At 40.6% G+C, this 26434-nt stretch overlaps 1 protein-coding gene across 1 annotated transcript in view; it reads right to left on the minus strand.

Moving 5' to 3' along the window:
• Positions 1 to 12266: 12266 nt before the first annotated feature.
• Positions 12267 to 26434, minus strand: part of tmem87b (transmembrane protein 87B) — a 58378-nt gene continuing 44210 nt past the window's right edge. The window contains exons 14-22 of the mRNA XM_072551408.1: positions 24478 to 24582; positions 24322 to 24380; positions 22389 to 22492; positions 21181 to 21248; positions 20788 to 20855; positions 16512 to 16561; positions 15768 to 15798; positions 15004 to 15058; positions 12267 to 13791 (exon numbers count right to left, since the gene is read on the minus strand). Of these exons, the coding sequence (XP_072407509.1) occupies positions 15017 to 15058; positions 15768 to 15798; positions 16512 to 16561; positions 20788 to 20855; positions 21181 to 21248; positions 22389 to 22492; positions 24322 to 24380; positions 24478 to 24582 (527 nt within the window). The 3' untranslated portion in view covers positions 12267 to 13791; positions 15004 to 15016. The remainder of the gene's footprint in view (positions 13792 to 15003; positions 15059 to 15767; positions 15799 to 16511; positions 16562 to 20787; positions 20856 to 21180; positions 21249 to 22388; positions 22493 to 24321; positions 24381 to 24477; positions 24583 to 26434) is intronic.

Consider the following 26434-nt stretch of genomic DNA (forward strand, 5'->3'; position numbering starts at 1 on the left):
TTGTAAGAGGGAATAAAAATAGAGAAGTCTTGCCACAGTGGTGCAAGATATTGGCAAGCCCACACCTGGAATACTCTATTGTGGTTTGTTCTCCTTATTTAAAATAGGACGCATTTGAATTGGAGGTGATTCCGAGAAGATTCACTCCAATCATGCTGGGAATGGAGGACTTGTCTTATGAGGAAAGATTGAGCAAGTTAGGCCTTTACTCATTTGAAGTTAACTGAATGAAAGTTGCTTTGTTGAAACCTGTGAATTCTGCTGGTACTTGACAGGATGGATGCAGAGAAATTATTCCTCTTTATTGGGAAACTAAAGGTAGGAGATACAGTTCCAAGTAAAGGTCTCTTTATTTAAGACAGAGATGAGTACAGCAGGGAGTTGGATAAGCAGTTCATCAAACAGTAATGTTGCTAGTTGAAGTAGAATGGCTATTCAGGACACAGCAAAAACTCCCTTCCCCTGTTCTTGTTTGGAAAATTGTAAAATGCATCTAAATGGCAAACTGGGCACTAGGTTTAATGTCCTATTTGAAGGACAGGGATCACCACAGGGATGAATTAACATTCAAGACTGTGGCACAGTGTGGTGATAGAATTGCATCCAGCATAATACACTGTGGAGTTGATAACCGTCGTGCGAAATGCATTGAGAAAATCATTGCAGTGGGATTATAGTGAGGGCGGGGGAGCCTGCTGCTGGCAAGAGCCTTTTAAGATCCAGACTGACTATGTAGAATTTATACATAGAATCTCTACAGTACAGAAAGGGACTATCTGGGCCATTGAATCTGCAGGAACCTTCCAAAGAGCAATCCCCCACATCTAGCCCCTCCACACAGACCATCACACAAGGCTAGATCTGAACCTGGGTCCTTGGTGTTGTGAGGAAGCACTACTAATCACTAAGCCACCATGCTGCCCAATAGCATTGGAGTGCTTTTTTGATTGGTTTTAAACTGGAAACCATTCAAGTGCAAGATGAACATGATAGCTACTATACTACATAGAAACAGGCCATTCAGCCTAACTTCCATGATGTTGTTTTTACCCATTTGAGGTTCCTTCAGTCATTTCATGATGCAAATAATTATTAAAGCAGTTGACTCTATTCTCATGGAAATATTTGTCCAGTTTCATCTATACTATTCTCTTCGACTGTTCCCTGTGGTCGTGAATTCTACATTCTTAGGATAAAATATTGTCTTCTGAACTCCTTTTAGATTTATTGGTGACAATTTTATATCGAGAGTCTCTAGTTGCCCTTCCCCTTTAGAGGAAACATTCTCTTGTAGACAATCTATCAAAAACCTTTCACCTCCTCAACCTTTTTTGATTAAAGAAACGGAACCCAGCCTGTCAATCTTTACATCAAATGTAAACCTCTCTGATCTCATGCTTGTAAATCTTTGCTGTCAATGCTTCTACATCCATTTTAAATGATAACGATGACCAAAAACACAGAGCTCTGCAAGTATGGTCTAACCAAAGTTTGACAAGTTTAACATAATTCACTACTTCGTGATTCAATCCTTCTAGACGTAAAACCCAGAACTTGATTTGCTTTTCCATGACCTTGTTAACCTCTCACACAACTTTCAATAAGGTGCATTTGCACTTAGAGTATCTTTTGTTCCTCTAACTCATGTAGACTTGCTTCTTCCAAGTAATAAATTACACCCTTATCTCTCTACTAAAGCATACTACTTCATATTTAGTTATCTTGAACTTCATTTGCCAAATATATGCCCAATTCTGTAAGTATATTAATGTCCTGCTGCAATCTGATCCAGTCCTCTTCAGTATTAATTCTCTGGATGTAGGTTTGCTTGCTGAGCTGGAAGGTTCAGTTTCAGATGTTTCATTACCATACTAGGTAACATCTTCAGTGAGCCTCCGACTGAAGTACTCGTGGTGTAGCCCACTTTCTATTTATATGTTTGGGTTTCCTTGGATTGGTGATGTCATTTCCGGTGGTGACATCATTTCTGGTATTATTTTCTGGTGGTAAATTCCATTATTTCCCGGGTGGTAAATGGGATCTAAGTCAATGTGTTTGTTGATAGAGTTCCGGTAGGCGTGCTATGCTTCTACGAATTCTCGTGTGTATCTCTGTTTGGCTTGTTCTAGGATGGATGTGTTGTCCCAGTCGAAGTGTCGAGATGTCTTTGATGTAGGGGAGAGTGGCTCGGCTTTCTGGATGCATTTGTCTGCTTGTTTGGGTTTGTTGCTGAGAAATTGGCAGACTGTGTTCATTGGGTCAAGTTTAGAGTGGTGCTGGGAAAACACAGCGGGTCAGGCAGCATCCGAGGAGCAGGAGAATCGACGTTTTGGGCAAAAGCCCTTCATCAGGAATGAGGCTGGGAACCTTGAGAGTGGAGAGATAAATGGGAGGCGGGTGGGGTTGCGGAGAAGGTAGCTCAGAATGCAATGGAGGTGAATGGAGGTGGGAGTAAAGGTGGAGCGGATAGGTGGGAAGGAAGATTGACAGGTGGGGCAGGTCATGAGGATGGTGCTGAGCTGTAAACTGGAACTGGGGTAAGGTGGGGGGAGGGGAAATGAGGAAACTGGTGAAGTCCATATTGATGCCCTGGGGTTGAAGCATTCCAAGGCAGAAGATGAGGCGTTCTTCTTCCAGGCATCAGGAGGTGAGGGAGTGGCAATGGAGGAGGCCCAGAGCCTGCATGTCCTTGGCAGAGTGGGAGGGGGAGTTGAAATGTTTGGCCAAACCACCCTCCCCTCCCGGCACCTTCCCCTACTACAGCAGGAATTGCAAAACCTGTGCCCACACCTCCCCCCTCACCTCCGCCCAAGGCCGCAAAGGAACCTTCCACATCCATCAAAGTTTCACCTGCACATCCACCAATGTAATTTATTGTATCCATTGCTCCCGATGGGGTCTCCTCTATATGAGGGAGACTGGATGCCTTCTCGCAGAGCGCTTTAGAGAACATCTGCCGGACACCCGCATCAATCAACCCCACCACCCCGTGGCCCCTCCCACTCTGCCAAGAATATGCAGGTCCTAGGCCTCCTCCACCGCCACTCCCTCACCACCTGATGCCTGGAGGAAGAATGCCTTCCACCTTGGGACACTCCAACCCCACTGGTATCAATGTGTACTTCACCAGTTTCCTCATTTCCCCTCCCCCAACCTTACCCCCGTTCCAGCCTTCCAGCTCAATACTGTCCCACCTGTCAATCATCCTTCCCACTTATCCGCTCCACCCTCCTATCCCACCTATCATCTTCACCCCCACCTCCATCCACCTATTGCGCTCTCAGCTCCCTTTTTTTGAATACACTGTAGAGGTGATTTTCCTCTGCGTAGTTCCTCTGTGCTGCAGTGTGTGGTGGCTTGTTGAAATATTGTTCTGATGCAGCTTCATTTGTGGGTGTTGGGATGATTGCTTCTGTAGTTCAGTATTTGGTCTGTATGTGTTGTTTTCCTGTAGACGCTGGTTTGAAGTTCCCCATTGGCTGTTCGCTCTACTGTGACATCTAGGAATGGCAGTTTGTTGTTGTTTTCCTCCTCTTTAGTAAATGTTATGCCAGTAAAGGTATTATTGGTGGTCTTGAATGTTTCCTCTAATTTGTTTCATTTAGTGATGACAAAGGTGTCATCCACATAGCGAACCCAAAATTTGGGTTGGATGTTTGGTAGAGCTATTTGTTCAAGTCTCTGTATTACTGCCTCTGCTAAGAATCCTGATATCGGAAATCCCATCGGTGTTCCCGTTGATTTGTCTGTAGGTTTTGTTGCTGAAGGTGAAGTGGGTGGTAAAGCATAGGTCCACTAGATTGACGATACTGTCCTTTGTTCTTGCTGATGAAGTTGGTGGTGGTTGGTGTATGTGTCTTTGGTTCTTCTAATAGTGTAGTCAGTGTTTCTTGGTCAGGTTGATGTTGATGGATGTGAACAGGGCTGTTATGTCAAAGGAGACCATTATTTCATCCTCTTCTATTTTGGTGTCTTCAGGAATTCTTGGGTGGAGTCAGTGGAGTGGCATGAGTCTTCGACGAAGTGTTTTAGTCTTTGGTTTAGCTCTTGGCCAATCTGTACGTTGGTGTTCCAGATAGCGAGTCAGTGGGTCTGTGGGGGGGCTCCTGGATGGCGAATTTTGGGTAATCCATAGGAAGGTGGTGTGTTGGATCCGTCTGATTTCATTTTTTGGAAGTCGGTCTCATTTATTTCACCAGATATCTGAAGGTTTTTGAGAAGGGCTATGATTCGGTTCTCTAGTTGTGGGATGGGTTCTATCACCACTTGCCAATAATCCGCGTTCATAATTACAAATTCCCCACCAAGCCACTCACCATCACTTGGAAATATATTGCTGTTCCTTCAGTGTTGCTGGATCAAAATCCTGGAATTCCCATTTCTACCTACATCAAATGAACTGCAACAGTTCAAGACGACAACTCACATCCCCTTTTCAAGGGGCAACCTGGAATGGGTAATAAATGTTGGAGAGTCCATTTCTCATGAATACATTTTCTAAAAATTACTTGCTGTATCTTCCTAAAAACCTTTAACAATCTGTGCACCAGGACACAGAGATCTCTCAGCTCTGCACTATTTCATCATTTAGATCATATACTTCTTTTCTGTCCTTTTTCCAAAATGGATAACTTCAGATTTTCCCATATTATACATATTTGCCCAATGTTCGCCCATTTATTGAACCTACCTTGATCCCTTTGTCGCTTCCTTACATTCTCTCCATAGCTTACTTTTCCACCTAATCTTATGTCATCAACAAATTTAGTTATCATACCTTTTTCCTTTTATTCAAGTCATTTATATAAATTGCAAAGAGTTGAACCTTTAGTATTGATCCTGACTACCCTGCCAACAAGAAAATGGCCCATTTACACCTATCTTTGCTTCCCTGTTGGCGAGACAATCTTCAATCCACGTGAACATATTTTCTTGTACACTGTAAGCTTTTATTTTGTGGAATACATTTTAATGTGGCACTTTATCAAATATCTTTTGGAAATCTAATTACAGTACATCCACTTTATTTACTCGAACATTACTTTTTCAGAAGAACTCCAATAAAATGGTTGAACATGATTTCATTGTCACAAAACTCAGATAGATTCAACATAATCAGGAAGAGTCAACAAAGTGCCCCAATAATACCTCTGTCAGCTTCCCTCTGACAGTTGTAATTTTCTGGCTTATAATTTTCTGCTTTTTTTCTCCCTGCCTTTTTGAATAAAGAAGCTATACTCATTATTTTCCAAACTCATGGAAGCTTTCTCGAATCTAGAGAATTTGAGAGAATTGGAACCAAAGCATCGATCTCACTGTTTATTTTAAAATCCTTGGATGAAGTCAGCCAGGACTGGGGATCTGTAAGTCTGCACTTTCAACAATTTGCCCAGTACTATTTTCCTGGTGATTTTAATGTCCTTGAGCTCCACCTTCGTATTCAGGCAAAACCACCGAAAAAAATCAACTTTGATGGATTGCGTATGATATTCGAATGGCTGAAAAGCATTTTCTTTGACAGGTCCAGTTTTCTCAGTTCTCAGATGGCCAACAGTTCAGGAGAGAAACCAGAAGTGCTCTGAAGCTCTAGTTGGAGCACAGCACCATTGATATCATTGCCTGAGAGGAGCAAAATGTGTTCCAAGGCGTTCTTCCTGCAGGCGTCTGGTGGTGAGGGACCGGCGGTGAAGGAGGCCCAGGACCTCCATGTCCTCGGCAGAGTGGGAGGGGGAGTTGAAATGTTGGGCCACGGGGCGATTGATTGGTGCGGGTGTCCCGGAGATGTTCCCTAAAGCGCTCTGCTAGGAGGCGCCCAGTCTCCCCAATGTAGAGGAGACCTCATCGGGAGCAACGGATACAATAAATGATATTAGTGGATATGCAAGTAAAACTTTGATGGATGTGGAAGGCTCCTTTAGGGCCTTGGATAGAGGTGAGGGAGGAGGTGTGGGCCCAGGTTTTACAGTTCCTGCGGTGGCAGGGGAAAGTGCCAGGATGGGAGGGTGGGTTGTAGGGGGGGGCGTGGACCTGACCAGGTAGTCATGGAGGGAATGGTCTTTGCGGAAGGCGGAAAGGGGTGGGGAGGGAAATATATCCCTGGTGGTGGGGTCTTTTTGGAGGTGGCGGAAATGTCGGCGGATGATTTGGTTTATGCGAAGGTTGGTAGGGTGGAAGGTGAGCACCAGGGACGTTCTGTCCTTGTTACGGTTGGAGGAGTGGAGTCTGAGGGCGGAGGTGTGGGATGTAGACGAGATGTGTTGGAGGGCATCTTTAACCACGTGGGAAGGGAAATTGTGGTCTCTAAAGAAGGAGGCCATCTCATGTGTTCTGTGGTGGAACTGGTCCTCCTGGGAGCAGATCAGCGGAGGCGGAAGAATTGGGAATATGGAATGGCATTTTTGCAAGAGGTAGGGTGGGAAGAGGTGTAATCCAGGTAGCTGTGGGAGTCGATGAGTTTGTAAAAAATGTCAGTGTCAAGTCAGTCGTCATTAATGGAGATGGAGAGGTCCTTGAAGGGGAGGGAGGTGTCAGAGATGGTCCAGGTAAATTTAAGGTCAGGGTGGAATGTGTTGGTGAAGTTGATGAATTGCTCAACCTCCTCACAGGAGCACGAGGTGGCGCCAATGCAGTCATCAATGTAGCGGAGGAAGAGGTGGGGAGTGGTGCCAGTGTAATTATGGAAGATCAACTGCTCTACGTAGCCAACAAAGAGACAGGCATAGCTGGGGCCCATACGTGTGCTCATGGCTACCCCTTTGGTCTGGACATCTGCAGTCATTGTTTTTACCTCCTTCTTAACAACCTGATCAACCTGGGTGGCAACTTTCAGGGATTTATGCACCTGGACGCTGAGATCTCTCTGTTCATCTACACTGCCAAGAATTTTACAATTAGCCCAGAACTCTACATTTGTAATACTTCTTCCAAAGTGAACTACCTCACACTTTTCCGCATTAAACTCCATTTTCCATGTCTCAGGCCAGCTCTGCATCTTATCTACGTCCCTCTGTAACCCACATCATCCTTCGGCACTATCCACAACTCTGCCTAACTTAGTGCCATCCGCGAATTTACTAACCCGATCTTCTGTGTCCACATCCAGATCATTTATAAAAATGACCAACATCAGTAGCTCCAAAACAGATCCTTGCGGCATACCACTGGTAACTGAGCTCCAGGTTGAACATTTCCCATCAAGCACCACCCTCTGTCTTCTTTCTGCTAGCCAATTCCTGATCCAAACTGCTAAATCACCTTCAAGCCTGGAACTCCATATTTTGTGCAATAGCCTACCATGTGGAACCTTGTCAAACACTTTACTGAAGTCCACATACACCACATCAACCGCTTTAACTTCGTCCACCTATTTTGTCACTTTCTTGACAAACTCAATAAGGTTAGTTAGGCATGACCTACCCTTCACAAACCCGTGTTAATGGACGACCATGGGTCACTGTTGGTGCAATGGCTCACAACACTTACATTTCAACTGAGGAAAATATGGGTACCTCAGGACTAAGCAGACACAGGAAGAAGTTAGTTTACATTGTCAGCCACAGGCTAAACAAAACATAGATAGCAGCACCCTCCACTGGATTGTAACTGTAAAGTCTCCATGACAAAACAATCCAATTCAGAATCACAGCCAATGAGCGCACTCTGCTGGTTGAGATGTGGACACGATGCCAAAGCTCTGGATTAAAAGGGACAGAATGCAGAAGTTGACAGATGCAAAACTGCTATACGGTGAGATCCAACAATGACTCTTTTGTAAACATCCAACTTAGTGGGGACCAGCAGGACATTAACATAGAAAATTTACTTGTGGTGTGTGTGTGTGTAGGGTGGGCGGGGTGGTGTCAATTGGTTTGCCCATTAATTGTAGTACCAGACTGTATTTGACATTGTTTGTCCAGCCTGAGAAATAACGTCCGACCTAACGAAGATACAGACAAGCAGAGGAACTCCTGCTGGAGTCAGGACTGTCATGTTAGAGGAAACAGTTGCTCTGATGAAATGCAATTGACTGGAAACTCTTGGGTTCATTTTTAAAACCAAAATGGGTGGATTTGAATCAGTGCGAAGGTGATCCTGAGGTCATTACCTCGGAGATCCTACTTTTAATTTTATTTCGTGGGTCCCTCTATTCTGCTTGCAAACGTCATTGCTTCACCACTGGTCGTTGGCTACTGTTAGTCCAGACTCCAGGCAATTTGTGGAAAAAGCAGAGAAGAATCTGGGTATTCCCAGATGGTGTTGGTGGGGATGGGGCAAGGGAGAAGAGAGAGAGAGAGAGAGAGAGAGAGAGGTGAACTGCTTGCCTTCTTTCTTAAGTCAGTTGGTCATAACAAGGTACACTTAACATATCCCTTTCCTCTGGATACCTTTCTCCCAAAACATTTTAAAATTATTCAAAAAAGCCTGGTTAAATTGAATGATCAAAAAACAGCAAGTTTAATAACCACTAAGCATGAGAGGTCATAGTGTAACAAGTTAGAAATAAAAAGCAAGTTAAATTTAAACATTTTTTAAAAACACATACATATATCAGTATCTGAATTGTTTGTGAAGAGTGGATAGTTGAATGTTGCAGCCATTGCAGTTTGCAGTGGTGGTTATTAGTAGTGTTCATATTAGTAATTGAACAGTTGGTGTCATAAGCTTTAGTTTTGTAGATAGATTGAGATTCTGTAGTTCCGATTCCTTTCAACCATAACTGAATTCCAGCATTCTGTGCAAGTGCAGGTTGTGCTGTTTCCTTTGGTCACTTTGCTTGCCACCAGACTTCGTGCACTCTGAGTGAGAGTTCTCTTACCTGCAATGCAGGGGTGATAAGGGCTAGTTCTTTTGACTGTGACCTTCACTGTATGCTAATCACTAAAACCAGGCCCGTTCCCACAAGAACACAGTCCCATAAGCACACTCCAGTAGAGTTTAAATTGGCTTTTAAATTGATAGGAAACAGAATAAACGTGTTTGCAGTTTGGCACAGCACCTGCAGGGCAAAGCTTCCTGTTGAGCAATGCCTTTGCAGGTATAAGAGACCACAGTCCAATCTGTTCTGATGTACTTTTTCTCCCTTTTGAAGGGCTGTTGTTGAAAGTTTCTTTCATCTCCAGTAGTACATTCCGAGAGTTCAGCTTCCAAGGCAGACGTGTAATTTACATTGCAGCCATTTTTGCCTAACATTCCTCTTTTCTAAATTTAAAAAAAATTGGAATTACAAATTGAAAAATGTCTACACTACTTTGGGGTCTGACCTGTGACCATGATAATACTTAGAGAAAGTGAGGACTGCAGATGCTGGAGATAGGAGTCGAGTGTGTCGTGCTGGAAAAGCACAGCAAGTCAGGCAGCATCCGAGGTGCAGAAGAATCAACGTTTCAGTCATAAGCCCTTCATCAGGAACCTGAACCGTCTATTCTCCTGCTCCTCAGATGCTGCCTGACCTGCTATGCTTTTCCAGCACCACACTCTGAACCCATGATAATACTGATGTGGACCAGAATCACTGGCTGTTCTCCCTCGCCCTTTAAAATATCCTGTAGCTACTCAATGACATCCTTGATGCTAGTATCAGGATCATACAATCCTTGCGTCACATCTGCAGCTGCAGAAACACCTATATGTTCCCATTAGGATAGAGTCCCCTATCACTATTGCTCTCCCAATTTCTTTTCCCTTCTTACCCCTTGCAGCTGAGCGACATACTGCCATGGACTTGGTCTTCATTACATTCCTGAGAATCCATCTCTCCCTCAATATCCACAACAGAAAATGTTGAGAGGAAGGTGGACCCAAGAGACTCCTGTACTACTACCATTGTGTTTTTACTCTCTGCCACTTACTCATTTCCTTGCTGCCTCTGCACTGTTTCCCTGTGATGTGATAACCTTCTGGTACTTGTTGTGCAGGAGTACCTCTGGCTTGCAGATACTCCAGTGACCATGCTAGGTCTGAAACATTGATTTCCAGTAGCTGCAACTGAAGACATACCCTGTTACAAGTGTTACCCTGGATAATGAAAATATTCCTGACTTTCCCAATCCCACAGGAGAAGCATTCAACCTGGCCAAGCTGTTTTACCATTCATTTCCTCTCATTTGAAGAATATTAATATACGTAACACACCCAGAGGAGATTACCTTGTTTCTTATGCTTTCAGGACACAATCTTTTACTTTAAAAGGTTGGACAGTGGAAATACTCATCTTTTCTTATTCATCAAGGCAGCCACTTGTCCAGTGTTGGTTCCTGGACCTATTTGAGTATTTCTTTCCCTGTAATATTACTCATGAATATTTTCAAAACTCACCCATCTCCTGCAGCTATTCAACTCCTCATCTTCTTGAGACTGAAGATGGAGAAAGAAAATGGTGATAAAGGACATCCCTCCCCTTCTCACCAAATGCCCCTTTCGCCAAACTTGCAATGTTTCATTCTGCACCAGAGCACTACCGACAGTCCAATTATTTGTACTAGTGGGATTCAGATCCCTTCCCCACCAGGCAGTTATGAAAGCTGTTGTCAGTTACATAATTAGATCTCACCTGCTCTGCAACAAAGACCTCAATTTGCTTGATTAACCCTGCCCTCAAACCTCTAAAGAGACTTCAGATTGGAAACATTTTGTAAAATGCAAAATTGCTGGCAAACAGTGATAGATTTTATACAAGATTAACCCCTTAAAATTGAACACTTTTAGTTCCTTTCACTAATTTAGTCTTACCATTCATATCAAGTTTGCTTTCTAGGAACTGGACTGTCCAGTCACGAAATGTTGCAGTGCAGTAGCAGTCCATCAACTTTGTATCCACTCTCCACAATGGTAATTTAGTTTGTATGTAAGCACACGGACTACAGTAAACAAGGTTGGCAGTTACAAATGCAGATTCTAATGTAGAATGATGATGTTGTGGAAATAGGTCAAGACTAGGTGTTAAATATTTCTACATATACATTGTTCAGGAAAGACAGAGAAGGAAGGAATGGAGGACGAGTGTTGGTTAATAAGGACATTGCAAGAGGTTGCCAGGATGGAGTCAATTTGGCTGAATAAAAGGGTGCAATTACATTACTCAGTGTAGTCTACAAACTACCAAGTAGTGAAAGGGATGTTGAGGAACAAATCTACAGGATAATTAGAGAAATGCCAATGTCATGGAGTATTTGTAATGGGGGGATTTAAACTATCCAAATATGGACTGGAATACTGGTACTGTAAAAAGTGTTTTTGATTGTGTTGAGGAGAGTTTCCTACAGTAGTATGTGTCCAATCCAACAAGGAAGTACATTGTCAGAAGTCACGTCACACCAGGCTATAGTTCAACAGGTTTATTTAAAATCCCAAGCTTTCAGAGTGCTGTTTCTTTGTCAGGTGAAGTCCACTCATGCTTTTCCTCCCTAAAGTCCATCACAAGTCTCCATTCCCTTTCCTTGCTAGATACTTTCAAACCAACCTGCATAGACATGTTGCTAAAAACTTCTGGAACTGGTAAGACTTGAAACTTGGGCCTCCTTAGAACCAAGGACAGTACCACTACATCTATGCAACACGTCTACCAGGTCCTGTGGTGGCAAGTTCCACATTCTTACCACTTTGGCTTCTTTCCAAGTTTGTATTTAATTTCTTAGTGCTCATTGATAAGCTGTCATGATGCTTTTCCTCAGAAAACATTCTCTGAATCCAAAACCCTTCAAATTTTTAAAAAGGCCTCAATAACATCACCCCTTGGCTGCCTTTTGGTGAGAGAAAAGTACTTTTAACTCATCATTGCTTCGCTGATATGTATAACCTCATTTCTAGTATTACCCTTGTAAATTCTCTCTGCACCCCTTCTTGTGTCCCTCTCCTTTTAATAATATCATGGCCAGAACTGTACACAGTACTCCAGAAGTGTGGTTTAAGCAAGGCTTCAATTCAGGATAGTATGCATGCTGCACTCACCATCACTAGGTGCTGAACTGAAATGTGATCCCTATCACATTGTAGATGCGAAATGGTACAATTGCTTGCTGATCGGTCATCATGTCGAAATTGCTGCAGATCTTCATCCAGATACATCTTATTAGATTACATTAATTTCTCATCTCATTTTCTTTCAATTTGTACAACTGAATTAAATGAATGATAGCTGGAAAGGCAAGCATCAATGTACTTATGGCCAAAACAAATCAAACACCTTTCTCAAATTAGAAAAGCAACTCAGAAGTGTGCTTTTGTATTACATTTAATGAAGTAAAAAAAACACATTATTTTGAAATCTCTTCAGAGATAGGGATGTTTAATTTTGAAAATACAGAGTCAAACCATGATTTTACAGGTTATTGCTTTCGTGGAATTGTGGTCAACCATGTTATACTATAGTCAGTAGAAACAGACAATTTGTAAGTATAATTTGTTCTTAAACAAGTTAAGACTATTAAGAGAAAGCAGTGAAATGCACATTTCCTTTAACAAAAGAAAAGTCTTTTTTGTGGAACATTTGCAACAATGAAAGTGCAATCACCTGAAACCTAACTTTAAGAAACACAGCATTTATAACAAAATGATGGTGAAAATACTCAGCAGGTCTGTCAACATCCGAAGACAGAGATGGAGTTAACATTTCAGAATTCTGAAGAAAGGTCAAAAACTGAAACATGAACGGGAGTGATTTTCCCATATCGAAAGTAGCAAGGGGATACAATGGAGAAAGTTGGCCCTAGACAGAAACTCACCCCCTTCTCGCCACCTCAGCAATTTAAGTGCTGGGTGACAAGATCAACTGGGGAGCAATAAGTCATCAGTTAATATCCACTTAAAGACCCAACTCACCAACTGCTTGATCACCTGCTTCCCCAGCAAGTGAAAAACGTAGCGATCTCCCGACCATATTGGGGGCCGCCAATGCACCAATCATGGGGTGCAACGGTGTAGCTCGCAGATCATCCTCCCCACAAGAAAAACAAACAGTCATACAACTGTTTGCCAGAATGGACTAGGCTGCAGACTTTAGTCCAAAACGCCACTGGCAAAGCCTGAAATAGGTCAAAATCTCACCTGTTAGCTTTTAATATGACAAGTTATTGTGCCTGTAGAGGTGGTGTGTTAAGTCACCACCAAACACAATTTCCTCCTCCCAACCTCTCTTCCCCTCCCCCACCACCGTCAGTTTGGTTTCTCTCTCCAGACATTTCTGGATGTGCTGAATATTATCAGCATTTTCTATTTTTGTTTCAGTTTCTTGCTTGTTTCAAAATTCCAGCATCAAATGTTTGACTTCATTTACAACATTCATAGATTGTTATTAATGTCACCATTTATTTGCATATTTAGTGGTTTGACATAAAAATATATTTCAGAATTATCCAAAATAATTTCCCAGTTTAAAGACTTTCCATAGTACCCAGCAGAGGCTATTTAAAATGGTCATCCTATTATCACAATTAAATTGATGCAAAAATAGAATTGTGCCTTTTGGTTGAACACTGGTAATTCTTCCACAGGGCACAGTTTTAAAACAGACAAGGATTGCAGCCATCATTAGGCAAAATGCAGGCAATTAAAAAATAAATAAAATACATTAACAAAGTTGTTATCGGCAACATCTTGATGGTGTGACATTGTGCTGTAGCATAGTGGGAGGACAGGTTTGCAACTGCCCACCGAACAAAGTTCTGATCTCAGCTGCAGTGCTGATTAAGATAAAATGAGGAGAGGGAGGAGTGGAGCAAAAGAAAAGGATCACTAGCACCCAGGATACCAGTTTCTCACCTCTTCAGTGATCAGGAAGCCAGCTGAATCGAGGACCTGAAAAGAGGAACAACAGCATTATGCCTATCTAAGCAGGACAATGCTTTCTTGCATAGGAAGAAAATAAAGTTGAATTATTTTGTTTGACTGCACCAAAACAGCAAACCTTGACAAGAGCTAGTGCTGTTACTGCAGCAAAGGCAAAGATTAAAGGCCTCAGATCAGCTGGCTACTTGTTTTGTGTTGTTAATAGGTGACTGATGAATTCAGTATTACAATAATGTTTGAGCAACGTCAATTTACATTTTACTAGTCCACTCAGATCTGCTTCACTAATCCATACATTTACAAATCAATATTTTCATTATTTAAAAACAAAGTACAATTGAGATAATGTAGAACATGACTTTGCAGGTGCTTCCTAACATCCATTTTTCTTCTAGCATGGGCACAACATTTGTTTTTATTTACAGAATATATTTACTAGTGTTCTTATAGCAATATTCATCCATTGTATCCATATTCAAAACAAAAGACAGCTGCATGTATAAGTGATTCACACAGTATGCTGTGGGTAAATACTGCCAGAAACAGACACCAGCTTTATAGGTGGGTATGAACTTAAGACTTCTAAATTAATGCAAACAGAATATTTCAAGATACTTCTTGCAATTTACGTAGGCTAGCTTAATGAAATAATGTCTCAAGGATAAATTTCTAAATTAGCAACCCACAGAGGAGCATTTCATTCCAAGAGGGAAGAGAAAATGATGAATTATAGAAAATTGAGTTCTCATATCAATTTAGACGACTTGGGAGGTGCCGGTGTCGGACTGGAGTGGACAAAGTTAAAAATCACACCACCAGATTATAGTCCAACAGGTTTATTTGGAAGCACAAGCTTTCAGAGCATCAGGTGGTTGATGAAGGAACGGTGCTCCAAAAGCTAGTGCTTCCAGATAAACCTGTTGGACCGTAACCTGGTGTTGTGAGATTTTTAACTTGAAAGAAATTTGTAGCAAAATCTGTTTGCAGTGCAGAATTAAGATATTTTACTATGTGGACTTGTACATTTATTTACCTCAAAAACAAGTGTAAAAATAAAGTTAGAATGTGAAATTTCACACAAAGTAAACAAACATTCATTTCTCTCTCAGTCTGTTTAACAGCTCAAGTCATCTGCAACGTTTCTTCATTTATCGTCCTTGGACCCCACATATTGCAGAAGTCACAGAGTCAAAGTGAATTTCACAGTAAACTCAGGCTCACATTGCACAAAACTTCATTCCATCTTTGACATCTCATATTTGGTTGTCATTATTTCCTAATTTGGAAAGAAAACAAAATTAAAATTGGTCCTGTTTAGATTTTAAAACAAAAAGCTACATCTAGTTTCTATTCTTACACATAACTACGAAATGCCCAAGTTATGGAATTCTCTCCCTTTACCTTGCTGCTCCTCAACCTCACTTTCCTCTACTAAGGCACTTAAAATTTTTGTAAACTAATCTATTCTTATGTCATACTTTGTTTTACTGTGCTCCTGTGAAGCACCTTGGGATGTTTCATTATGTTAAAAGATACTAAAAAAAAGAATTTGTTGTTCCAGTCACTTAGTCATACCTTCCTTGAAGTTGACAAGCAGATTAATCTGGCATATACTATCTCCGCAAAAACCACCATTCCATAACTATTGACAAGTCATAATTATCAGATACCAGAAAATCCTTGATTTATCACATGAAAATTTGATTTATGAAATTCAGTTAGGTTCCTGTATGCATGCTAAACAGAACCTTCGAAATATGGAACCTGTCAAAACTCTGTACAGGCTACAACACGCACAGAACATTGTAACATGTGGTACACTCTGGCCTCCCTCAGGATAATGCAAGCACAAAAACAACATTGTTTTGACAGTTAGGAAAGGAGATGGAATGAACAACAAGAATGTTTCTGTTAGCAGCCAAACCCATTAGTGAACCAGGTATAAAGAATATAAAAGCATTATGCTCTTGGAGGAGTCTACTTACTTCATCTGAATCCAGCAACATCGGGAGTGCACTGAAACATGATTGAAAAAGCGATATTAGCCAATGAGGGCAGTCATGCTGGAATAATGGAAACAATATACTGCAATTGCAGAACACTAAAACCTCTAGATTTCTTTTGTGCTGCCTGCTTATCTCAATATATGGTACCTTTAAACTTTCTGGGTGGGTATTTACACACAGTGCGTTAGAAGAGGTCAGCTTGATACTGTGACCTATGTGATAAATTCACCACAAGTACACTCAGATGCACAGCTCAAACAGAAAACTGCAGTCACTACAACTGGGAGTTACTAGTCTTTATTCAAAATTAACAGAACTACACTTAACAGGAGTAGATGAAATAATAAAACAACTAATGTTCAAGTACATAACTTTGCTTCTAGATTTCTAAATTAGACACCACATTGTAATGTCAGGGGGATAAGATGACAGATATTTATTCATAAATATATGTAACACGAGAACAAAATAAACAATGTTGTAAAGAATAGTTAAACATTGAAAACATGAGGTAAAAAGGGCTAGAGCAAACAGACATTTTAGTGCAGTTTTTTGATAAAGTTGCTGGAAAACAGTAGTAGCTGACACAAGTGAGCAACTTGAGCACCGAGATGTTAAAAAAATGGGACAGGCCATGAAGGTACAAAAAAGTATTTAAAAACTCAAAGCTTGGATAAGATCAGAAATAAAAGCCATAGAGATTTAATAAATGTTGATAATTACACATCTGCAACAGAAGGGATGTTCTCTTCCACCCACTTTAAATCTTCATCCTATTAAAGGAAAAGCAAATATCAAACCAACTTCTGAAAAAGTATACAAATCTGTACAATTTTGTAATAATTGTGTCAGAAAAGGAAAACAAACAATTTGTGAACACAAGATCGATTGGGATTCCACTTCATGGGGCATTGGCATCAGTTTTGGAACAGGGGGGATCTGTACCGCTGGGATGGTCTCCACCCGAACCGATCAGGTACCAATGTTCTAGCAAAGAGGATAAATAGGGTGGTCAGTAGGACTTTAAACTTTTGAGTTGGGGGTGGGGGAGGGGGGGTGGAAAAGAGTGAAAGCGAAAGCAACAGGGAGTATGGCGTTAAATGGAAAGATAAGCAGCAGGATAGCATGTGTCCAGGCGGATTTAAAATTGAGGCAGACTGGGAATGCAGAAAAAAGCAAGGATAACTTGGGACATCATATGACTTCCAGTATCTCTAATGATAAGAAAGTTAGCATTAAGGCACTTTACTTGAATGCTCATAGCATTCATAACAAAGCAGATGAACTAATGGCACAGATCATAGTGAATGATTATGATGTGGTAGGCATCACAGAGACTTGGTTACAGGGGGGTCAGGACTGGCAGTTAAACCTCCAAGGATTTTCAACTTATTGAAAAGACAGGGAGGTCGGCAGAGTGGGTGGGGTTGCCCTGTTAGTTAAGAACAAAATTAAATCTACGGCACTGAATGCCATAGCGTCAGATGATGTGGAGTCTGTGTGGGTGGAATTGAGGAACCACAAAGGCAAAAAAACCATAATTGGAGTTGTGTACAGACCTCCTAACAGTGGTCAGGACCAGAGACGCAATATGTACCGGGAAATAGAGAAGGCATGTCAGAAAGGCAAGGTCACAGTGATCATGGGAGACTTCAATATGCAGGTGGACTGGGTAAATAATGTTGCCAGTGGATCCAAAGAAAGGGAATTCATGGAATGCTTACAGGATGGCTTTTTGGAACAGCTTGTCATGGAGCCCACAAGGGAGCAGGCTATTCTGGACCTAGTGCTTTGCAATGAACCAGACTTTATAACAGATCTTAAAGTAAGGGAACCCTTAGGAAGCAGCAATCATAATATGGTAGAGTTCAGTCTGGAGTTTGAAAGAGAGAAGGCAAAATCAGATGTAATGGTGTTACAGTTAAATAAAGGTAACTATGAGGGCATGAGAGAGGAACTGACAAAAATAGACTGGAAGCAGAGGCTAGCGGGGAAGACAGTAGAGCAAAAATGGCAGGAGTTTGTGGGTATAATTGAGGACACTGTACAGAGGTTCATCCCCAAGAAAATAAAGATTATCCAGGGAGGGATTAGACAGCCATGGCTGACAAAGGAAGTCAGGAAATGTATTAAAGAAAAAGAGAGATCCTATAAAGTGGCCAAGAGCACTGGGAAATCAGAAGATTGGGAAGGCTATAAAAACAAACAGAGGATAACAAAGAGTAATAAGAAAGAAGAGGATCAAATATGAAGGTAGGCTAGCCAGTAATATTAGAAACGATAGTAAAAGTTTCTTTCAATATATAAGAAACAAACGACAGGCAAAAGTAGACATTGGGCCACTTCAAACTGATGCTGGAAGGCTAGTGATGGGAGATAAGGAAATGGCAGGAGAACTTAACAAGTACTTTGCATCAGTCTTCACAGTGGAAGACATCACTAATATCCCAACAATTAAAGGGAGTCGGGGGCTGAGTTGAGTATGGTCGCCATTACAAAAGAGATAGTGCTAGAAAAGCTAAAAAGTCTTAAAATTGATAAATCTCCTGGCCCCAATGGGATATATCCTAGAGTTCTGAGAGGGGTGGCTGAGGAAATAGCGGAGGCATTGGTTGAGATCTTTCAAGAGTCACTGGAGCCAGGGAAAGTCCCGGATGATTGGAAAATCGCTGTTCTAACTCTCTTGTTCAAGAAAGGATCAAGACAAAAGATGGAAAGTTATAGGCCAATTAGCCTAACCTCGGTTGTTGGTAAATTTCTAGAATTCATCATTAAGGATGAGGTTTCTAAATTCTTAGAAGAGCAGAGTCTGATTAGAACAAGTCAACATGGATTTAGTAAAGGGAGGTCATGCCTGACAAACCTGTTGGTATTCTTTGAAGAGGTGACAAGTAGGTTAGACCAGGGAAACCCAGTGGATGTGGTCTATCTAGACTTTCCAAAGGCCTTTGATAAGGTGCCACACGGGAGGCTGCTGAGCAAGGTGAGGGCCATGGTGTTCGAGATGAGCTACTGGGATGGATTGAGGATTGGCTGTCTGACAGAAGGCAGAGAGTTGGGATAAGAGGTTCTTTTTCGGAATGGCAGCCAGTGACGAGCGGTGTCCCGCAGGATTCAGTGTTGGGGCCACAGCTGTTCGCATTATATGTTAATGATCTGGATGAAGGGACTGGGGGCATTCTAGCAAAGTTTGCAGATGATATGAAGTTTGCAGATGATACAAAGTTAGGTGGACAGGTAGGTAGGACTGAGGAAGTGGGGAGGCTACAGAAGGATCTAGACAGTTTGGGAGAGTGGTCCAGGAAATGGCTGATGGAATTCAATGTGAACAAATGCGAGGTCTTGCACTTTGGCAAAAAGAATAAAAGCACAGACTACTTTCTAAACAGTGAGAAAATTCGTGAAGCCAAAGTACAAAGGGATCTGGGAGTGCTAGTCGAGGATTCTCTAAAGGTAAACATGCAGGTTGTGTCCGTGATCAAGAAAGCGAATGCAATGTTGTCACTTATCTCAAGAGGGTTGGAATATAAAAGCACCGTTGTGCTACTGAGACTTTATAAAGCTCTGGTTAGGCCCCATTTGGAGTACATTGTCCAGTTTTGGTCCCCACACCTCAGGAAGGACATACTGGCACTGGAACGTGTCCAGCGGAGATTCACACGGATGATCCCTGGAATGGTTGGTCTAACATATGAGGAACGGCTGAGGATCCTGGGATTGTATTCATTGGAGGTTAGAAGATTAAGGGGAGACTTAATAGAGACGTACAAGATAATACATGGCTTGGAAAGGGTGGACGCTAGGAAATTGTTTCCGTTAGGTGAGGAGACTAGGACCCATGGACACAGCCTTAGAATTAGAGGGGGTAAATTCAGAACAGAAATGCGGAGACATTTCTTCAGCCAGAGGGTGGTGGGCCTGTGGAATTCATTGCCGCAGAGTGCAGTGGAGGCCGGGATGCTAAATGTCTTCAAGGCAGAGATTCATAGATTCTTGTTGTCTCGAGGAATTAAGGGCTACAGGGAGAATGCGGGTAAGTGGAGTCGAAATGCCCATCAGCCATGATTGAATGGTGGAGTGGACTCGATGGGCCGAATGGCCTTACTTCCACTCCTATGTCTTATGGTCTTAAGATATACTCTGGCAGGGATATAGAGAAACAGTGGAGAAGGTGACTCAAAGAGCTGATTCAAGTGAAAATGATCTCCTGTGTCACAAGATTTCACAATTAAGATTAATACTGATATTCTTTCATAGAATTAGCATGTCACTTGCTCAGCCAACATAATTCACCCATCTCTAGTTGCCCTTGAGAAGGTGGTGAGCTGCCTTCTTGGACTGTTGTATTTCATCTTGCAGAAGATATCACCATGCTGTTAAGAAGGGAATTCTAGGTTTTTTGATCTAGTGACAGTGAAGGAATGATGTACTAGTGGTAAGTTAGGATGGTGTGTGGATTTATTTGGTGTTTTAACATTGTATAACATTCTAAGGTACATCACAGGAGACAAATAAGGAGGAGATATTAAATACTTAATAGAAAAATATGTTTGAAGGGACATTTAAAAAATAAGATTTTTTTTAAATGTGGAGAGGTTTTGAGAGAGAATTCTAGACCAGTAAACCAAAAGGATAGAATGCATGAGTTGATGAGTACTTCAGTGGCTGGGTGGTTACCTGCTTGCTACTAACTGCTTGCTGTCATACACGTTAAGTTAGCCCAGATTTAAATGATCAGGAAAAGCAAACTGAAAAATCACACCAGACAGATCACTGGACTTTAATGAACAGCTTTCTTTGAACTTGTCAGCAAGCCCTGTTCCTTCACTGCTGATAGCAAAATGTAGGTCATTAATATGCAGAAACAGCTTGGCATTTGAAAATCAGGTGTTTAACAATCTTAACACTATTTCAATCCTACCCAGCATGAATACTTCATATCTGAATGTTTGCATCCATTGAGCCAGTGGCATGAAAAACATGCAAAAATACTACTTACCATATTCAAACCTGGTTTTGCTGCACCATTCATCCCCACTTTGGACATGTTAACCTTTATCCCATCAGCTGTAGAGCACACAATCAAAAAATGCCAACACTGAATGGAACAGACTGTTACAGTACACATTAAAAAGTAAAAGAAACAGGAAAAAAAAACAGACTTTACGTTGACTTGAATCTAACAAGACTTTCTGAAAGGGTCAATTAACACATCAAGTTCAGAAAATTCACCTCATACAGTATGTACTCAAATAAATTTATTGCTGCATAGTCTTTTTCACAGAAATAAACAATTTTACAAACGGTGATGAATACTTTGCTATGTTGTAGGACCTTCATTTACACCAAATTTCTATTTTTGACCTGTAAATTAAGTAAAACGTATATTTACCAAAGTTTGTTCCAACCAGTTCATTCATTTCATCATCTGGGTCATCAATAAGTGGAGTAAATGCATATCTGAAATTAAAATGGCACCCAAGAGAAATATAGAATCAGAAAATGAAACTTTCCCTTCTTTCAGTAGCCTCAATATATCTCAGGTGACACATCTGGTATGAGTTTAGACATTGCTGAAGGTATTACAACTCAACCTCGCCAAGTAGAAGTTAATTATAGCATTCCTTTACCAACTTGGAAAACTGGTATTTCAACACGTCACAAATGACATTTTGACACCTTTTCCAAATGTAAAACTCAGTGACGCACATTTTATAATCCAAATTATTTGGTAGAAATTTTTAGCATTGAGCTTTTACAGCATTTTACAACTTTCAAACAGCATTATAAATAGTTTAAGTTTAAAACTCAAAAAATCTCAAATATTTTTATCTCATTTTAATAGGATAACACAGCTGAATAACAAATCTGAAGAATTGTGCATTTCAAATTCATAACATCAGCAGCTCAGATTAAACAATACTGAAACGCTCAGACATTCTCTGAGGCAATCTGAATACTAGAACGTTCACTTTGGGCAGTGGTGAACCCTCAATAGGAGATTAAAACAAGTTTGCGGGAAAAGTTCAATCAACTTTCAGACACATACTAAAACAGTCAAGAAACGTAATCTAGCCTTTTCTGTGCACAACGCATGGGAAAGAGGTTTGTCCCCTCTGACTTCACCTTATCACAAAGAAGAAAAAGGTAAATTGAATCAGGGTGCTTTTGTATGTGTTGCTGTTAACAATTAAATGGCAGCTTAGCAAACAGATTTAGAACAAATCACTTACCCAAAACTATAAAATGGCAATGAAACTAAAGAAAACCAAAAGCAAACAATAGAAATCAAAATCTAGGTTCTAGATTACAGTGGTGCTGGAAAAACACAGCAGATCAGGCAGCATCCGAGGAGCAGGAAAATCGACGTTTCGGGCAAAAGCCCTTCATCGTTATTCCTGCTGAAGGGCTTTTGCCCAAAACATCGATTTTCCTGCTCCTCGGATGCTGCCTGAACTGCTGTGCTTTTCCAGCACCACTCTAATCTAGAATCTGATTTCCAGCATCTGCAGTCAATGTTTTTACCTGATAGAAATCAAAAGCAAAAGACAGAAACTCAAAAAATATTTCAAATGTATACAGGACATTAGAAACTTATACCTCTGATTATTTGCTGATGGTCTCCAGAGGAACATTATGACTAGGAGAATGACAGAAAAAAGGAATCTCCAGAAAGCATCATCAACCCACAGTTCCATCCAATCCTAGTAATTTTTGAAAGACATAAAAGTGGCTCAAGTTCCATATCAATTTAAACAAATTGAAATTTTGAATTAAAACACTCAAAATACCACAATCACAAAAGACTGCCAACAATTTCTAACAGAGGTAGAAACATAGAAAATAGGTGCAGAAGTAGGCCATTCGGCCCTTTGAGCCTGCATCACCATTCAGTATGATCATGGTTGATCAGACAATCTCAGTACCCCAGTTTTCTCTCCATACTCCTTAATCCCTTTAGCCGCAAGAGCCACATCCCACGTGCTCTGGAAATTTCTCTAATAAACTAGCCCCAACAGCTTCCTGTGGAACAGAACTCCACAGGTTCACTGCTCGAAGTGAAGAAATTCTTCCTCATCTCAGTTCTGAATGGCTTACCCCAATTCTTCAAATAAACTTTAATTAGGTGTCAGATGTTTTATGGACTCTGCAGTGGGGAGAATATGAATTATAATTTAAAGTCTGGCAAGAAATTGCGACGGTTGTACAGGTCCTAACAAAATTTGAGCAAAATGATATGGAGGAATTCTTCACATCACTTGAGAAAATAGACAAATGAACTGAGCAAAAGAAGACTGTATGCTGCTCATGCAGAGTAAGTTGACAGGTGAAGCACTTCTGGTAGTGAAGTATATTAGGATTATAAAGCTACAACAAAAAGCAATGGTTCATGGAGTTAAGGAGGCAGCTGAGGCAAAGCTAATTTGAATTCGAATGAGTTAAACAAAAGGTGGACACAAGCATTAAAAACTCAAGAGATTATTCTCCAAGAAGAATTTAAAACCAGCTTCTGTAATAAGAACCTCTATTGAGGACTAAGGGTAAACTGCTCGACACACAGGCTGATAGAGTCAGAGTCATGTAGCAGTGAAGATACTAAAGCTCTCCCTAATTGAGATTTCAGTATAGTCCTGCCAGAACAAATCCAGTTTTTTTTTTAAAGCAAGTGCTCATAATCTCAAGTTTATTTTAAAATTTCCTAAACTGTATGTGGTTTATTGCTTGCACTATAATCCCAATAACTTAATTTTTAGACTTCCAAGCTTTACACGTTATGCCTAACTGAGGACAAGCAGACAATTTCCAAGCCTTCATCCTGTAAAGCAGCTAAAACACAAATTAAAGATGTGATCCCAGTATTTAAAGTTAGTAGATTTGAACCAAGCAAGCATTTTGATCTAGTATACTGCTGCAGATGGCAGAAAATGGCCATAGTTCCTTTTTTGATTAATGGCTGTCATAGTAGTTAGATATCTGTCAAGTCCAGAGTTAGGATATCTGCCAACAGTCACCATTAACAGACAATAATAATAATCTTCATGTCTTCCAGCAATTTGTATGCAAGGAAATTTGCAGTTCAACTTAATTTATGTCAAGGGACATGCTCTATAGTTTTGTCAGCATACCCACTTGAAAGTGGATAGTGGATAATTCCTATGGCAATTCTAACAAAATAATTGCTTGCCCATTTCCTTGGAGCAGCAGGCCCGAACAGAATTGTGATCGTCAAAGCTAAATAATTAATTTTATCAAATATTGATGATAGTATTGTTGACACAGTAGGTCAGACATAATACTGAAGCACTAATTCTATTTCTAAAAACATTAACACTCAAGTGACTGAATTAATTTAGTATCTTTTACTGTTTATTGTTATGATTGCTTTAGTTACATCAAGTGTTAAGAGGACTCCACAACAATTTGAAAATGTGATCAATAAACATGCATTCCACTTGACATGCAGTATATTTGGAAGGTTCTGACAGAAAACTGCAAAAGAGAAATTGATAAGTAAAATGTTTTCATGACTTACTGACTGACATGATGTTAATCTGAATTTTTTGGTTGTCCATACCATAAACCCAACTGACGCTAGAAAATTCAGACAGACAGTTTCATTAATACACATTGGAAACCATAACTACTCACTTTAACTGAAAACACTGAATGGACTGGATAAAGGACTTACCTACTATTGCCAAAACCAACATATTAGTAAAATGTCTGTAGAGCGATAGCTTCACTGTATTTTTCCTTAATTTTAGAGTCTTAATTGTTTGAGCTAAACTGACAAATATGTGACAACAGCTAAGGAAAATAGCTTTAACAAGGACTATATTACTCTATGCATCATTAAAACACTCACATGAGAATGTTCAAATCCAACCCTTCAACTTTAGTCTCAGAATTTGCTGTTACAATTCCATTGAGCAAACCCGAAACCAAAATAATCAAAATTTATCAAAAAACACCCACAACTGAAGAAACGAGCAATAGGGTTCCAATTGGAGCTTTTTCTTCAACATAATTCAGAACGAATGCAAATTAAAAACGAAATAACAGGTCAAATAAAAATCTCACTTTAAATAGCTGATTCAGCAAAGCTGCATTTTCTCTGACAGGATGGGAGTACCCCTGGCAAGGCAAATATTTGTGGCTCAACCGTAATTGCCTAGAACCGAGTGTCTTGCTGGGTCATTTCGGAGTCAACTTTTAGGTCTGGAGTCAGATGATGGCCAGACTGGCTAAGACTGATATCCTTTCAGGGAAAGTAATCTATTAGTCAACTACATGCTTTAAACAAAAAATGAAATCAAGATGGTTTCATGCTCACCATTGTGAAAACTAATTTTCAATTCCAGCTTTATCAATTGAATTTAGATTCTACCAGCTGCCATGGTGAGATTAGATCCCATGTCTCTAAAGTATTAGCTTGGGCTTCTGGATCACTAGTCTATTTAACATTATCGCCTCATTGCCATTTCCCCATCATAGAGAATGCCAAATACCCACATTTCACACACAAATAGCTACACAGTCCCATATATATTTTTTAATACACATTAGACTAAAGCTTTCACTGCTGAATTTCATGAATACAATTATCACTAATAAGGCTCACATAAAACTTAACTACTTCAAAATTTCCAACTAAATAACAGCATGGACCCTTGAGTAGGTACTGTGCACTTTAAAAAGGAGGTAAATAGAAGTGTTTTAAAATAAAACAAGCAAATTTTCTCCAACCACAAAAGCAGCTCAACACAATCCAGGACAAAGCAGCCCACTTCATCACACCACATCCACAAACATTCACTCCCTTCAACGCCAACGCACGGAAGTAGCAGTCCATACCATCTACAAAATTCACCAAAAGGTCTCTGTAAAGCACCTTCCAAACCCTGACAACCAGCACATAGAAGGATCTGGGCAGCAGATACATGGGAATACTATCATTGCCAAGTTATCATTCACGTGATTTTTATCCTCACTTGGAACTATGTTGCTGTTCCCTCTACCTTGCTGGGTCAAAATCCTAGAACTGTCTTCCTAACAGCAGTTCAAGGCAGCAGCTTGCTACCAACTCAAGGGTAACTATTGATTCACTATGTACAAATGCTTTGTTCCAAAACATCCGTCACGCTTACACTTTAATATAGCAAAACACTCACTCTTGGTCACCATTTCACTGAAACATCAAGAATAAACAAAGTTAAAATCACAACATCAGGTGGTTGCGAAGAATAAGATCATAAGACACAGAATTTGTGTCTTACGAACTTATACTCCACAACTACCTGATGAAGGAGCAGCGCTCCGAAAGCTAGTGCTTCCAAATAAACCTGTTGGACTATAACCTGGTGTTGTGATTTTTAGCTTTGTACTCCCCAGTCCAACAACGGCATCTCCAAATCAAGAATAAATATAGCCATAAGCTAAGCAAATGGCAGCCTACTAGCCATGAGCAGGAGTCTTCAAATCCATACCAGTGAAAACAACTGATTTTTCCAAACCATTTTTAGACAGCTTACACAGGCACCCACCAACACATGCATTCCCCCAGCCTCAACTTCTGAACAACTCAAAATACCTCAATAAGTAACTTTTAAGTGTAGAATGAATTTGTAGTGAGTGTTTTTGCAAAA

This window comes from Chiloscyllium punctatum, chromosome 3, assembly GCF_047496795.1.
Source record: "Chiloscyllium punctatum isolate Juve2018m chromosome 3, sChiPun1.3, whole genome shotgun sequence".
Taxonomy (NCBI): domain Eukaryota; kingdom Metazoa; phylum Chordata; class Chondrichthyes; order Orectolobiformes; family Hemiscylliidae; genus Chiloscyllium; species Chiloscyllium punctatum.